At 53.1% G+C, this 16,314-nt stretch overlaps 1 protein-coding gene across 1 annotated transcript; it reads left to right on the top strand.

Annotated features, from left to right (window-relative positions):
* The first annotated feature begins 8,235 nt into the window (after positions 1-8,235).
* On the top strand, positions 8,236-16,242 carry Dolpp1 (dolichyldiphosphatase 1). Its single transcript, XM_075985739.1, has 8 exons — positions 8,236-8,569; positions 11,664-11,764; positions 11,951-12,035; positions 12,132-12,231; positions 12,329-12,427; positions 12,849-12,977; positions 13,332-13,421; positions 14,838-16,242. Exons 1-8 carry the CDS (start codon positions 8,494-8,496, stop codon positions 14,872-14,874), a joined length of 717 nt encoding a protein of 238 aa, XP_075841854.1. The 5' UTR covers positions 8,236-8,493; the 3' UTR covers positions 14,875-16,242.
* Positions 16,243-16,314: the final 72 nt, after the last annotated feature.

Raw genomic sequence — 16,314 nt, forward strand, 5'->3', positions numbered from 1 at the left:
GTAGGTGGCCTGCACTTCTGCATTGCACCCAGCCAGGGGCTGAGGTGGCCCAGGTGACCACAGCCCATCAGATCTTCACATGTCTTCATGGACATCTGTCTGAGGGTGACTGTAGCTGTGAGGAAGCACCATGACCAAAAGCCCTGAGGGCAGGAACCTGGAGGCAGGAGCTGATGCAGGGGCCATTGGTGGATACTCTAGATGTTCCTTACCGGCTTGCTCAGCCTGCCTTTGTATGGAACTAAGAACTACCAGCCGGGGGATGGCCCCACCAACAATGGGCTGGGCCCTCAAGCCCATAAATCACTAAGAAAATGCCCTAACGGCTCACCTACAGCCCGGTCTTATGGAGGCGTTTTTCTCAGTTGAGCTCCCTCCTCTCTGGTGACTCCAGCTTGTGTCAAGTTGACAAAACCCGCCAATCAAAGATGATCGCTCATGCTTTTAATCCTAGCACTCAGGCAGACGCAGGAGGATCTCTATGGGTGTGAGGCCAGCCTGGTCTACACGGTAAGTTCAGGCCAGCCAGGGCTGGGGACTGGGCGTGGACTAGATGTCTCAAGCAGGTCAAGTGCTAGCTGTGGGCATTGAGTCCCCAGCACCCGGAAAAGGCAGGCACCATGGCAGCAAAATCGTGACGGGGGTAGAGACGGGAGGATCCTTAGGGCCTTGAAGACTAGCCAGTTTAGCTGAATCACAAATCTGGGTTCAGTGAGCAATCCTGCATTAAAACAAGTCAAGATTGATGATAAAGGAAGACATTAGGTATTGACCTTTGGCCTCATCTGTACAACATATGCACATACACACAGGGAACTTAGGGTCTCTGTAGCCAGAATTTTTTCCTTCCTTCCTTCCTTCCTTCCTTCCTTCCTTCCTTCCTTCCTTCCTTCCTTCCTTCCTCCCTCCCTCCCTCCCTCCCTCCCTCCCTCCCTCCCTCCCTCCCTTTCTTTCTTTTTTTGAGACATGATCTATGTAGCCCTGAATGTTCTAGTCCTTGCTATGTAGACCAGGTTGATCTTGAACTCAGGGAGATCTGCTTGGCTCTGCATCTGAAGGGGTGTGTGTGGCAGAGCACCTGGCCAGCATTCACAGAACCCTGAATTCAATCCCCAGCACTGCACCAGCGTATTGTTCAAAACCAACAAAGTACTCTGCAAAACCAACACCTTTAGTTGGCATGAACATTCTTCCACATTTGCTTTCTGTTTCCTCTCCGGGGTACATAGAGCAAGCTTCAGGCATGAATTTCTTTGATAAGCACTTCAGCCAGCAGATCTTTAAGGCAGTGTTCTGGTAAGAGTGTTAGCGTCACTGTTGTCCCTAAAGCCCAGCAATTCTGTTGTGCCCGCGCTGGAGCCCTGGCATGGCTTGACTCTAACCTTATTTGAAAATGATGTGGGTCTGGTCGCACAGTTTGCAATCCTGGGGAAAGGAGAGAGATTTGTCTTGGAGATCAGAAGGGCAAAACCATCTCTGGCTACACAGAGTTCAAGGCCAGCCTGAGCTTCAAGAGACCCTGTCTCAAAAAGGGATAGGTGAAGTGTGCACACACTTAGAATCCTAGCACTCAGGTAGAGATGAGGACAATCAGGAGTCCAAGGCCACCCCTGGGCTACAGAATTGCAGGCTCATCTGGCTCTACATGAGACCCTCTCTCAAAAGGGAGAAGCAGAACAGGGCAGGGGATGTGGCTCAGCTGGTGGAATCGAACACGTAGGAAGCCTGGGTTCAGTCTCGGCAGAGCCACCTAAGCTGGGTATGGTGGCACACATCTGTGGAGATGGGAACAGGAGGTTGTCCTCAGCGCCATAGCAAGTTTAAGGCCAGCTGGGATGCCCAAAAAGTCGTCTCAAACAAATAATGGAAGGGTCCATGCTTGCGCCCCCTCCAGGCCCTCTAGAGTGTAAGCTGTGACATGTCACTCCAGTGCTGGCAAGTAAGTGGGTTTTAAACAAGGCCAGTGGTTTAAGCAGTCTTGTTGGGGTGTACTTGGTCCCCCATAAATGCATTTCCTTGAGGGTTTCAGTAAGGATTACCCACTCCCATGATATACTTCAAAACATTTCTGTCACTGTCGTGTGCTCTCTGGGCTGCCCCCAGCTCTCTCCACTCCTTGCTTTTTCTGGACCGTTCCTGAGAATTGGACCTTGTCATAGGTGGTCTTTTAGTTGGTGATTCCTCTGGTAGAATAATGTTCTTCAGAGTAATTCATTTTTTTTTTTTTGCGAGACAGGGTTTCTCTGTGGCTTTGGAGCCTGTCCTGGAACTAGCTCTGTAGACCAGGCTGGTCTCGAACTCACAGAGATCCGCCTGCCTATGCCTCCCAAGTGCTGGGATTAAAGGCATGTGCCACCATCGCCCGGCGAGTCATTTTGTACTGGAGATCCAGACCTCATGTATGCTGAGCAGTTACTGTGCCAGTGGAGCTACGCCCACTTCCCTGGTTTGTTGTTTGCTAGATTTATTTTAAAGTGCATGTGTGTGTGCATGCGCACACTTCTAATGCTATGGTGAAGCACCATGACCAAAGCAACTTGGGGAGGAAAAGGTTTATTTGGCTAACACTTCCACATCATAGTCCATCAGTGAAGGAAGTCAGGGCAGGAACCTGAAGGCGGGAGGTGGTGCAGAGGCCATGGAGGGTGCCGCTTACTGGCTTGTTCCTCATGGCTTGCTTAACCTGCTTTCTTAAGAACCCAAGTTCACCAGCCTAGGGATGGCAACAGGCACAATGAGCTGGGCCCTCCCACATTGATCATTAATTAAAAAGATGTCCAACAGGTTTGCCTACAACCCTATCTTATGGAGGCCTTTTTGGGGGTTGTGTAGTTTCGCTTTTTGAGACAGTTTCTCTTTGTAACCGATCTGGCAGTCCTGGAACTTGTTCTGTAGAGCAGGCTGGCCTCAGACTCACAGAGATCTACCTATCTCTGCCTCCTAAGTGCTGGGATTAAAGGTGTGTGCCACCATGGTCCAGGCTGGAGGCATTTTCTTAATCAAAGTTCCCCCTCTCAGATGACTTTAGCTTGCATCAAGTTGACATAAAACTATCCAGCAAAGGTGTGTGTGTGTGTGTGTGTGTGTGTGTGTGTGTGTGTGTGTGTGTGTGTGCGTGCATGTGCTGACTCACGCACAAGAGTTCAGGTGCCCACAGATGAAAGAAGAGTCAGATGCCCCTAGAGCTGGAGTTAGACTGTTGTGACCGGCTTGATGTGGGAATAAACTCTGAAAAGACCAGTACACACCCTTAACCATGGGCCATCTCTTCAGGCCCTGGTTTGGTTTTCTGAGGCAGGGTCTTGCTCTGTGCTGCAAACAGACTTTAAAATCCATCCTCTTGTCCCCTGTGCACCAACCACACCCAGCTGGTGTCTTTAACTTCACAATCTTGAGGCTCCACAGCCTCCATGGAATTCAGTTCCTTTGAGGGCCAGGGCAGCACCCAAGCTGACTGCATTCTTTATTTATACTGGGGAGTGGCTCATGTCCTGTCACTGTTAGGGGCTCAAGCATTTCCAAAAATAAATGACCTCCAATCCTGAGGGCAGCTAGCTCTCAGCTGGCTTTGTACATTCTAATTTCAATGTCACCACCCTGCTACTGCCTCCAGAGGATGAGCTAGAGATGACAGCTTCCGCCCTGAGACCTGTGGCTACAGGGATGCCTGGCTCTTGGCCTTGGAAAGGGCTCTGGGGCAGGCAGGCAGCATTTTGGTTCTAAAAAGGCAGGATGGTCTTGAACCTTTCAGGCAGCCCTGGGCACCAGTCCCCACTCTGCTGTGTTGCAGGATATCTGATCACACTGTGAACCCCAAAATTGTGTTGTTTATTGGGAAAACCTGTTTCTAGTTGTGTGGCTCAGCCCTAGGACACAGCTTTAATCCAAGAGCTCTGTGTTTGAATATTGTAAACAGGATTAAATAAAGTCAACCACAAGTCTAGAGGCGGAGCAAGCAGAGGGAGTAGAGGAAGTCAGGAGGACGGCTAGAGACATTCAGTTCGAGGAATTTTGCTTGAGATGGTGTAGGAGAAAGGCCCTTTTTCTGGGATGTCCGTGGAAGAGGAAGGTCAGCTAGGTGCTTTCTCTGCCTCTCTGAGCCAGCAGGATTTCACCCTAGCCACTGGCTTCCAAGTCCTTATTGGTAAAATTGAAGGTTTGAGATTTTGTATAAAAACAACACTGCTACATAGTGGCCCTGTGCCTGTGGCAGAAGGCTGGAGGATGCACTGAATCTTTCTGTTTCCATCCCTAAACTGGACACATGAAGATCTGCCTGGCAAGCCAAGCATGGTGGAGCATGCCTATAATCCCAGCACTGTGGAGGAGGCTCAGTACTTCAAAGCCAACCTGGTGAGTTCAGTGAGTTCAAGACCAGCCCAGACTACATGAGACCCAGTCAACAAACGGAAACAACTGGAGGGATGGTTCAGTCGTTGAGAGGTGCTTTCCCAGAGGACCTGGGTTTGATTCCCAGTATCCACTGGCAACTCACAAGGATCTGTAACCACAGTTCCAGGGAAAATCTGATGCCCTCTTCTGGTCTCCACAGGCATTGCATGCACATAATATATAGACACACACAGTATATAGACACACACCATACATATAAAATAAGAATGAGCAAAATAAGCATTGTCTCTTAGGGCTGCTGTGACTGGAATAAGGGACTAAGAAGGAGTATCTTTTTTTTCTTTCTAAATCTACTTATCATGTATACAGTGTTCTGAGTGCATGAATGCCTGCACACCAGAAGAGGGCACTAGATCTCATTATAGATGGCTGTGAGTCACCATGTGGTTGTTGGGAACTGAACTCAGGACCTCTGGAAGAGCAGCCAGTGTTCTTAACCATTGAGCCATCTCTCCAGTCCAGGAGAAGCATCTTATGGGTTAATCAGAAGGATTTCAGATGCCATTGGTCTAACTCTCCTCTCAGAGGGAGAAGTGGGAGGCAGAGCCCCTCATCTATAGCGGGTCTAACATTGTCACCTCTGCCATGTCAGGGGACCCTGCAGTGTCTCAGCAACACACTGAGGCACACCAAAGATACCAATGGGTTTACCGACCTCTCTAGTCCATATGGGAACTTTAGCTCAGCCCACACTTGAGATGGCTGCCCTGGTCCCACACGTCTTCCAGGAGTCAAATGGGAAGTAAACTAGTAGTTCACACCAGACACAGCACACAGCAAGGCCAGGTAATAGCATGAACAACTCCCAGGCAGTGCCCAGTGGGAGAAGCCGAACGTGCAAAGCATGGTTTTGCTCACAGCAGCGCAAACCCAAGCATGCCATGTGTAGCATTAAATGCCACCCAGAGTGACTGCACAGGCCATCCCTCTCTGGGGAAACTTTTTTTTTTTGAGATATGGTTTGGTTTCTCTGTGTAGCCTTGGCTGTCCCGGAATTTGCTTTGTAGAGCAGGCTAGCCTTGAACTCACAGAGATCCCAGAGATCCACCTACCTCTGTCCCCTAAGTGCTGGGATTAAAGGTGTGCACCACCACTGCCAAACTATCTGGGGGACTCTTACACAATTATGTTTAGCTTCTGAAACACAATGACATATCCATCCGGTTTCTGGAACTTTCTGTAAGAATGTCATATATGCTCATATATATGGCTGATTTTGCACTCCGACTCCTCCTGCCTTAGCTTCCCAGGTGAAGAGATTATGAGTGTATACCACCAGGACTAGCGTCAAAGTCACATTCACACACAAGTTGGCTTTCAGTTTGTATTTTTTTTCTTCTATTTTTGAGGCGGATTCTCATGCATCCCAAGACCTCACTCTGTGGCCTGAGAATGACCTTGAACTCCCAGTCCTCCTGCCTCCTGGGGTTACAGGATGCTCCATCTGACCCATCCTTTCCTTTCTGAGACAAAGTCTCATTCTGTAGATCAAGTCTTTGGACCTTTCTATGCAGCATGGCCTGGAATTCCATCCTCCTTCCTCTGCCTCTTAGGCACTATACTTTTAGGATAAGCCAACCAGTTAAATACTTTCATAAAGAATTAGCAAAAGTGGGGGCTGGAAAGATGGCTCAGAGGGTAAGAGCACTGGCTGTTCTTCCAGAGGTTCTGAGTTCCCAGTAACCACATGGTGGCTCACAAACATCTCTAGTGGGATCTGGTGCCCTCTTCTGGTGTGCAGGAATACACTGTATACATAATATATAAATAAATCCTTTAAAAAATTAGCAAAAGCCGGGCGATGGTGGCGCACACCTTTAATCCCAGCACTTGGGAGGCAGAGGCAGGCAGATCTCTGTGAGTTCGAGACCAGCCTGGTCTACAGAGTTAGTTCCAGGACAGGCTCCAAAGCCACAGAGAAACCCTGTCTCGAAAAACCAAAAAAAAAAAATTAGTAAAAGCAGGCTGGGTGTAGTGGCACACACCTTTAGCTTCAACACTTGGGAGGCAGAGGCAGGCAGGTCTCTGAGTTCAAGATCAGCCTACATATCATCTACATAATGAGTTCAAGTTCCAGGCCAGCCAAGATTACATAGACCTTTAAAAAGGAAGGAAGGAAGAAAAAAAAAAGCAAAGCAACTTATCTAGAGTTCCCTATCTTCAGCACCATGCCAGCCCTCAGCGCCTCAGTGGTCCAGCTCACCTCCCCCAGCATCCTGGTTCCTCTGCACAGCCAGGCTGGGCCACAAGACAGTGATATGTGCTCTCTTCCACCAGAAACTCACCCCGTAACTCCCACACTTCTTCAGCTCCTCACTCGTCACTTCCTCAGGACCGCTCTCCCTGTGTGTCAGGGACTTTGCCTCTGTGGGCCTGTGGAGGAGGGGCTAGGCAGCCTGACCGCCCACAGCGCCCTGTCTCAGAGAACTATTCTAGGAAGCCCACGGCCATTCTTCACACCTTTCTCTCAGAGGCTAAAAATGGCAGCGCCTGAGAGCGCTAAGGGCATGTGACAAAGAGGTGAGGCCAGCTGACCCAGACAAGTTCAGGCTGGGCTGTGGAGGTGGAGGGGAAGCTGAAACAGCTGGGGGCAGGGGTTTCCTGATCTCCCCAGCCTACTCAGACTAACTTCGGGCCTGGCTTCTGCAGTCTGCCAAACTACACCACTCTAGCGATGACCGCTTTGCTGTATTCCGACTCCACCTCCCAAGTACCATCTTATTCATTGAATGTTTTCTAGGTCATCTATCAGGTACTCGTACTATGACATTTATCAAATACGCGACAGGTCTGTCTGGGTTGGGCCAGGTTTTGGATGTAAGTTGCCTATTTTTTTTTCAGGTGGAGTTACAATCACTTGTATCAGATCTACTGGGTTGACCCAGGCCCCAGACAGATCCAGGAACCTGCCTTTTTATTGTATGTGCTGCGATGCTCAGGTCAGGGAACCATTGTCTTCTGGCAGAGACAGACAAGGAAATAGTTACCGTGTCTTGTAAGGCAGCAGAGACGAGGCAGGCAAAGCGGGTTCAACTGTAGGAGAGCACTGGAGACCCCCTCTGGTTTTTTGTTTGTTTGTTTTTTGAGGCAGCCCACAGTGGTCTCGAATTCACAGAGATCTTCTGGCTTCTCTTAACCTTGGGAACCTGTAAGTATGAACTGACAAACCAGACTGAGCCAGGAAATGGGGCAGGAGTGTGTGTGCCCACCCCAAGCAGAGGAACGGCATAGGTAAAGGCTTGGAGACAGAATAACTGGCCTAGACTGTGGGTGGGAGGTGTGGCTGCTTCCTCAAGAATGTTTTGGAAAAACAGAGACGGGTACATGGAACATCTGGACTTACTAAAAATATTCCCAAGAGGCCTTACTTACTACATAGCATAATTGATGGAACCAGTAGCATTCCATCTAAGATGCCTCGTATGTGCTCCGTCCCAGGAGTTAACAAAAAGGCTCCTTTGCAGACCTATGCCTCCTGTATGTCAGTTAAAGGCAGAAAAATTTCGCTCTAGATCTTTTGCCTCAATTTACGTTTATGGGCTGGAATAGTGAGGCAAAACAATGCTAAGAGAAGCCTGGGCTTCACAGTGACACACTCACTTTTGTTTTTAAAATGGGTCGATTCAGACCCGGTGGTGCTGAGGCTCCCTTTCCACCGGGATCAGGGTTGCGCGAAGCCTTTACTCTGGGAGCAGGTGCCAGCAGAACCAAAGCTCCCACCAAAGCACAACACGCCCCTCGAGATAACGCCTGATTGGCTAGTCCTGTGCACACTCCGACCCAGGCTTACCTTTTGATTGGCTGTTCTGCACTCTGTCCTGCGATGGAGCCCTCCGTTTTCCTGATTGGCTAGATAACTACCTGCGCTCGCCCAGGATTGGACACTGGCAAAGCTGCGAGGGTCCCCGCTCTCTGATTCGCCGCGCGGCCCAGCCTCACGGCCTGCACCCTGAATGGCTGCGCCACTACCTGCAATCGGCCTCGGATTGGGTGCGTGGCGCCTCCCCGGCGTGATAGGTCAGGACCACCGCCCCCCTTGCTCCCCATTGGTTGCTCGGCCAAGCCCGGTCTCCGGGTAAGATGGCAGCGGACGGACAGTGCTCGCTCCCCGCTTCATGGCTGCCGGTGACCCTCACCCACGTCGAATACCCTGCAGGTAAGAAGCGGCCCCGGGCTGGAGGACGATCTCCGGGAGCCGGCACCCCAGCCCGGGGCGCTCTGGGCCGCGTGGGCCGGCCTGGGGGCGCAGGAGGACCGCGATGGGAACTGTCAAACAGCGAGCCTTGGAGGGGCTCGGCCGGCGCGCGCGCCGCGCAGGCGCAGTGAAACGGCGATGAGCTGGGCGAAATTGTGAGCGCCTGGCTTGTGCACTCTGCGGCTGCGCGGCCAAGTCGCTCTCCCGGGTCCCGGGGTGCTAGTGGACTGTCCTGGGCCAGAGGTCTCTGGGTGGGGCGGGCAAGGGTTTGGTCCTGGACCTTGTCCCTTGTGCCCCGCCCTCTCCTGAGCCAGAGAGGCCGCACTTCTGCTCGGGCGTGCAGGGAGTTGCCAGTTTCCTTCACTGTGCTGAGGGCTGCTTGCTGGAGAAAGCTCGCTGCTTCAGGGAGCCTACAAAACTAGGCCAGGTTTGGGAGGGTTTTTGGCGCCACGCCCTGAGCAGCGGGGCAGAGGCTAGCCACCCAGGGGCCACAGAGCCCCCGGAGCTTGACTTGTCTGAGCTTCCATCCGACACGCCTCTGGTAGTGCCCGCCTCTCTGGTGGGAAGGTCCATTAGCCACGGTTCTGAAGTTCCGGCTCCGTAGAGAGTGGTACGGAGCTTAGGCCTTGGCTGAGACGTTTCCCTCGGGGGGGGGGGGGCGGAGGCGCCACCACTCCCGTCACCTCATCTTCTAAGTGGCTCAAGAACATTGTCTCCTTTCTGTAATGCCGTGTGCCTCAATGAACACAGACCCCTAGCCTGTTCGCTGTGGCGAGCATTCAGTAAATTACCTGTAGTTGCTATCTAGCTTGGTAGCACCGTCCCTGGGTAGATGTTGGTTGCTGAGCAGCTGAGGGCCTCTTGCTGACCTCTGACTCGGGGAAGGGAGAGCACAGGGCCACAGGCAGGGAGAACTTTGGCTCTGGGTGTGCTGGCTATACGTAAGGTGTGGCAGTTCCACCCAGGGTCAGGCCTGTTCACCATCCATCCATCCACTCATTCATTCATTGTGCATTGCCTCGCATCTCCCAAGGGCTAGGTCTTGAGCCGGCTCTGGGTTTGGAATGGCAAAGGCCTTGCACTCTTGCTCTGTGGAAAGTCTCTGCTCCAGAGAAGGGAAACCAGGCCTGGAGAAGGGGAGAGACTTGGTTGAGGCCTCCACACCTTCCTGACTTTCCTCCCTGGCTTCAGAGTAGCTTCTTGGAGGGCTCGAGACCTTACAGATGAGAAGGCAGCTGCCACTGAGAACACCATGACATGTGCAGGCCTTGTGTGATGCCCGTGGTTGAGCCTGGCGCATCTGGTGAAGTCCAGCCCTCTGCACCCCCGGGAACCCCTGCTCTACCTACCCACCCCTCTATATACTGAACACGCTCCCTTTACCTGTTTGACGTGGTGTCTGATCCCTGTGGGGTGTCATACATTGCTCCACTCAGAGGATAGTGGGGTGCAGAGACATGGTCACTACCTAATGAGACCTGAAGTGTAAGCGTGCAGAGAGAGGCACCCACCCCCAGCTACCGATCTAACTAGTGGCTCGTGAGCCTTGGCTCAGTCGCAGGCCTGCCTCAGGCTGAGGGCTTTGTGGGGTCTGGGGCTGTGCTGGGTCTTCGCTTGGTTTGTTGAGTTCCCCTAGGCCGCAGCCCAGGTGGAGGAGCCCACGTGTGCATGGGTGCAGAAGTAGGACAGCACAGTGTGCTCGGGGACCTGGAGTTCCGTCCTGCAACTGGAGCAGAGGCTGGGGGGAAGTGGGCCAGGACTGTGCAGAGCCCGGTAGGTGGGGCCTAAGAAAACGCTTCCCGAGGACAGGGGAAGGGTGGCCAGGGTCCCTAGCAGTGGGTACAGGGAGCCTGAAGATTTGGTCAGAGGTTCAGGGGCCCTTGCCATGCCCTGTTCTCATGGCCCAGCCATTACCATTTGAGTTGTGAGTGTCAGAACCTCAGGCCTGGGGAGACATGGGCTCAGAGAAGGGTGGGCACTCACTCAGTATTCCCTAGTGGGACCATGGCAACATGAGCCTTTGAACTTGGGTTACTGGCCAACTTAAGTCAGGTAAGGAATATGTGCATCTATCTCTTAAGGCCTGGAATCTTCTCTCTGCCCTCTGTGGAAACCTGCCTGCTTGTATAAGGCCAGGCTGCTGCTATGTGCCTTTTCCCATACTGGGTACCCCCAGCCTCTGTGAGCCCCACTGTGGGAGTGCCCTGTGTGACAGAGACCATGCTAGGCATTTTTACACCGCTTCTTCTCAGCTGTGGGGAAGATGCCCCCCTCCACACACACACAGGAGAGACTGTGGTGGTCTAGGGAGGTAAAGTCCTTACCTGAGTTCCTGCAAGCAGCTCAGGCTGCTACAGGAAGTGAACAATGGTTCCTTAGTCAGCCACTTTGTCTCCATGGTGAGTGGCCTTTGGAGCCTTGCCTGTGAGCAAGGGACCATGACTGTACTCTTAGCATCAGCCTCTGACCCTCAGAGAGGCCAGAGGTCCTCACCTGGTCCATCAGTCTTTAGCGGGAGTGGAAAAACCAATGTCTTACTGCGGCAATGCTCTGAGAATCTGTTGACTTTGTGGGTGGCCACTTTGAGCTGGCTCCACTGGAGTCTCCTGAGTGCCTCTCTCTGTATCTGGTGTCTGGAAGAGCACAGACTTCTCCAGAAGACCCAGCCCCACCTGCAGCCCAGACATGTGCAGCATGTTGGACCTTGGGGTTCAGACTCCCCCTCTGACAGAGCGATGTTTATGGTCTCTAGACCAGGCCAGAGACTGGGGTTCATCCAGGTTCCACCTCTCTCAGGTTATGCTGCTTGAGCAAGGCACATAGCCACGCTGAGACTTAGTTCCTTCTGTAAGATGGGGGCAAAGAGGCACCTTCTCAAAACTCATGGCGTGTGGTCTTTCCTGGTTGGTGATGCACCCCTTCCATCAACCAGGGTCCCTGGCTGTGGCCCTGCACTCTGGGACCGCCTCTTTTGTTAGGCTCTGCTGACTTTCAGAGAACTGACCACTCTTCTGATATCCATGCTCTGTCTCATCCTGTTCCTCTGTCCCTACAGGTGATCTCTTTGGCCACATCCTTGCCTACCTGAGCCTCAGCCCTATCTTTGTTATTGTTGGTTTTTTGACCCTCATCATATTCAAGCGGGAGCTACACACGGTGAGTTCCGGCCCCACCCTCTTTCAGTCTTTTTGCCCAGAACCCTCTTTTGGTCTGCAAGGTTATAGGGTCTCCTAGTTGTTTACTCATGGTTTGAGCTGTCCAATCAGAGGACATGATCATGGGGATTGGGTGGCAGCCAGAAGGTATGCAGAGGCCCAACTGAGTGCCCATTTTTCCCAGCAGATTTCATTCCTCGGGGGCCTGGGACTCAATGAAGGTGTCAACTGGCTGATCAAACACGTCATCCAGGAGCCTCGGCCCTGTGGAGGTAGGGCTGGGAGTTCAAGGACCCAGGGCTTCATGTTGGACATTATGAGGAAGCCCATGTCCTCCCATGATGCCCTGTTCTTTTCTTCTCCCCCAGGCCCACACACGGCAGTGGGCACTAAGTACGGGATGCCCTCCAGCCACTCCCAGTTTATGTGGTTCTTCTCTGTCTATTCCTTCCTGTTCCTGTATTTAAGGTGAGATTTTTGCCCCACTCCCACCCCTGCCCGGGGGCTGTTGGGAGGCCCTTGTTCAGGCTGTGGGCTGAGACATCTGATGTACCTCTTTTTCCAGAATGCACCAGACAAATAACGCCAGGTTCTTGGACTTGTTGTGGAGGCACCTGCTCTCCCTGGGGCTCCTCACTGCAGCCTTTCTCGTCTCTTATAGCAGGTATGAAGGGAGGAGCCCCATCCTGCAGCCTGCCCACTGGGGTCCTGCTAGGATCTTGGTCTCTTTTGAATAGTCTCTGTGGCCCCTGGGCCCAGAGGCTCCAGCTGCCCTGTCTAACAGCAGGGTAAGCTGCAACAGCAGCTTCTTGTATTAGCCATTTGTCCCCAGCTTCCTGGTGGGGTGGGGGTAGGAGGGGTGCACCCTTGAAGACAGGCTCCAGTTTAAGCACTGCCAGGAAGGAGGCAGGTCTGGAGATGCATGGGCTGCTCCTGTGTCCCTGCTGCAATTCTGAAAGTGCCTCTTCCATTTGAGTCTTCACATCTGCACACCCAGGGGCCGAGGAACTGGCCCTTGGGCAAGGCTATCGTGCAAGCCCATCCCTGGTTGGTTCTCATGAATTTCCCTTCTGGCCTTATCACAGGGTCTACCTGCTGTACCACACCTGGAGCCAGGTACTCTATGGGGGTATTGCTGGAAGCCTCATGGCCATCGCTTGGTTCATCTTCACCCAAGAAGTCCTCACCCCACTGTTCCCCAGGATAGCAGCCTGGTAACCAATTCCCCATCCCTTCCCAGCACCTTGTCCCTGCCCCTCCTGCAGGTGTGACCATCTTTGGAGAGCCTGGTGTCTGGGATGGCCCAGTGCCTGGACCTCTGGTGGCATGAGGCTGTAACACCCACTCTCCTGCTGTCGCCTCCCCCAGGGGCTTCTGGGCCTCTCAGGCTTAGCAGCCAGAGTGCCATCATCTGTCCTTGCTTCTGCACTTAGAGACTCAGGAGGCAGCAAGAGTCTCATGGAGCAGTGGAGGAGGCTGGAGGGCTCCAGGAACTGTTGGGATATCTGGCTTGGTGGTAGGCTCATGCCCTCACCATGGCCCTGGCTTTTGGGTATCTGTCTCTCCAGGCCCATCTCCGAGTTTTTACTCATCCGGGACACGAGCCTCATTCCCAATGTGCTCTGGTTTGAGTACACAGTAACCAGGGCAGAAGCCAGGTGAGTTCAGGGGACAGCAGTCACTCCACACTGTCCTCCATTTGGAAGGTTCCTCCAAAGCTAGATACTTGCTTCCATTCTGACCAGAATTCCTCTATGCACCAGTTTTTTCAAATGGAAAAAGTGAGGCCCAGAGAGGAGGGAGCCACTTGCCTGGGCTCTGTCTGTGAGTGGGTGGGGAGCTGGTTACGCTGGCCCAATGTGAGCGTTCATCCTCCCCAGCACAGACACAGAGCTGGGCCTCGGGTTTTCAGGGCACACGTGTGTGGCTGTCCTAGAACTCTTCAGCTCTGTTAGCTGGTAGGCTGGGGTACACTGGGCCATCTCGAAGCTGAGCACAAGTCAGGGCAAAGCTGGACTTCGGTGGCTCCTGACTCATACTCTTCTACTTAACTCTTCCCCAGTCTGGGGTGGAGTTCTTCAAAAGTGGAGGCCAGCCACTCCCTAAACTCTGAGCAGAGCTGAGGCAGGTCAGGCTCCAGAGGATGCCACTGGGCAGTGTGGGCAGTGTGGGTATCTGGCAGCTAGGAGAAGTGTTAGGACATCAAGGTCCGCATTATCCTAATGAGCTTGAGGGCAAAGCCTGGGATCCATGAGGAAAGGGGATTTGAGGGTTAGGGCAGGGCAATCCCATTAGTGACAGAAAGGCCCCAGATGCCTCAGGCTCAGCTCCCCACCTGGCTCCAGAGTAGCCAGCCCTGCTCAGCCCTGCTTTCCTGCCAGCTGCCACCTGCCTTCATCCTCTGCTCTCCCTGGCACCTGCTCCGTGTCAGGCTCTGTGCAGGGGCTGAGCACAGTGAGACAGCCATGTTCCCACCCTCCTGGTGGTCAAAGCAGCAGGGATCTGTGAGGATGGAAGGGCTGGGGCCACATCACACCAGAGCCCTGTGGGCCACAGTTAACTTTCTAGTTGTGCAGGTACCTTACCTGAGCACTGTTACGTCTGAACCTCAGCTAGCCCCCTCCAGAGCACAGCGGTGATTCTTCCAGTGTCCCTCCAAGTAGATGCTTCCTCCAAGGCAGCCCCCTTGAGTATACCTTCCTCTGCTTGCATACCTACCTCCAGAAGAGCATACCACCTTTTTGTAGCTGCTTTGGGGGTAGCAGCAGAACTCCCCACAAATAGACCCAGACAAGTATCACTGACCTTTCTCGTCTTGACCCAGCCCTATCTTGCCATCCCCTTACTCAATTCCTGAGTTCCAAACCTGGGCCATCATGATACAGCCCAGCCTAATCCTGGCCCTCTTTAGGTTCCAGCCCATGGCAGGAGCTCTGATTGCCCTGGCCTTGGCCAGGATGGGTATGGTTGGGCATTGACCTGTCTCGTTGAGACTGAGCAGGGAGGGAGAATAGCTGTGGGGCTTGCTACTCAATAACAGGCATCCCCACATCTAAGCCAGTCCCATTTTGTAGGAACAGACAACGCAAGCTGGGAACAAAATTGCAGTGACTGGTGGGTGTTGCTGGGTCAAGCCTCCAAATCTGGCCTGTACCATGCCTTGCATGATGGATGGACATGATGATGGACGGAGGGGTGAAGCAGAGACCTCTACAGACCCAAGTCACCAAGTGGAGCCTTTTTCTTTCTTACTTTAATTTTAATGGACATGGTGGACCAAAGGGCTGAGTCAGGCCCTCAGCGAGGACCCTGGGAGGGCCTGCTCTCTGTGGGTCACATGGCCAGAGACCCTGGCTCTGCTGCTGTCCGCTCCTGACTGGGTGGAAAGTGCTCTTGGCATGGGCCCTGGGTTGGATAGAGCACGGGGACTCGGTCCTCTGGTCTTGAGACCAGGAACTCCAGGTGGCGAGTGCACACTATTTATTTTTTGGGATTATGGAGTCTGGGCTGAAGAGGCTGCTCTGCGGTGGCTGCCCTGTGTACAGAGGGGCCCAGGTCAGCTCCCAGGCCGTGCCTTGAGCCACAGGTTGGACAGCCTGCCTCCTGTTGGACCTGAGTGGGGCCCTGGGGCCTGGAGCCCATGAGTGAGCATCCCCTGCTCTCCCTGCCACCATTGCCATTCCAGAACCTTGTCAGTGTTTCCTTGTCTGGGGGCAGGGCCCAGAGTGAGCACCCGTCTGTCGGCTGCTGTCATTGTGTTCTTCCCTATATCAACCCAACATCATAAGGGCTTTCTCTGGTCCTCTATCCCCAAGACAGTAATCCCTTCCCGACAAAAGAGCCTGCACATATGGGTAAGCACACCCAAGCGTTTACAGCTCCTTTTGTCTGGCCATCCAGTAGCATCTGTCTTCATTCCCACTTGAACAAAGCAGGAACCAGGAGCTAGGATTCTGGCAGTGTGGCCGTGCTGACACCCTCCCCCATCAGCTGCCCCGTGTGCTCTGGATTTCTCCCTGTCCTTCTGGCCTGCCCTGGAGGCTAGAAACCTGTGTGGGTTGACCCTGGAGGCTGCCTGGGTGTGGGCTCTCTGATCCCCACCTGCCCAGCTGCAAGGGGTCCCTCTTCGGGCCTCTCTCTGAGTTGCCCTGCCACGGTTGTGGAGATGCTTCCAGAACTGAAGCAGCCCCTGGGGACTGTGTTTGACACCCCCCCCCTTTTCTTTGTGGAGGTTCCTAACCTGCTGCTGAAGCACAAGTTTTTGGTGCTTTCCTTTCGTGTTTGTTAAAGGCTGTGTCCAAGCCCCTCGAGATGCCAGGGCCAGGGCTGGTTTCTAGGGAGGTAGGTCAGTCATGTTCCCTCTTCTTCCCCTAGGATTTTTATTTTTTACTTTTTGCCTGAGACAAGCCAAGTGTGAGGTGGTTTAAGAAAATAAATGAAATTGTTTACTATTGTTTTAAAATAAAATCTGAAACTCTGGAGACTGAGTACACATTAACTGAGCTCATGGGGGGGGGGTGGCCCTCTGGGACAGGGATGTGGTAAGGCCCT

The sequence above is a fragment of the Microtus pennsylvanicus genome, chromosome 9 (genome assembly GCF_037038515.1).
Source record: "Microtus pennsylvanicus isolate mMicPen1 chromosome 9, mMicPen1.hap1, whole genome shotgun sequence".
NCBI classification, from domain to species: Eukaryota; Metazoa; Chordata; class Mammalia; order Rodentia; family Cricetidae; genus Microtus; species Microtus pennsylvanicus.

Excerpts from the sequence above, each read along its gene's own strand:
- Dolpp1 (XM_075985739.1), top strand. The coding sequence starts at position 8,494 with ATGGCAGCGGACGGACAGTGCTCGCTCCCCGCTTCATGGCTGCCGGTG. Across the intron at positions 11,765-11,950 it reads TCAAGCGGGAGCTACACACG|ATTTCATTCCTCGGGGGCCT; the intron begins GTGAGTTCCGGC and ends TTTTCCCAGCAG. Across the intron at positions 12,036-12,131 it reads GGAGCCTCGGCCCTGTGGAG|GCCCACACACGGCAGTGGGC; the intron begins GTAGGGCTGGGA and ends CTTCTCCCCCAG.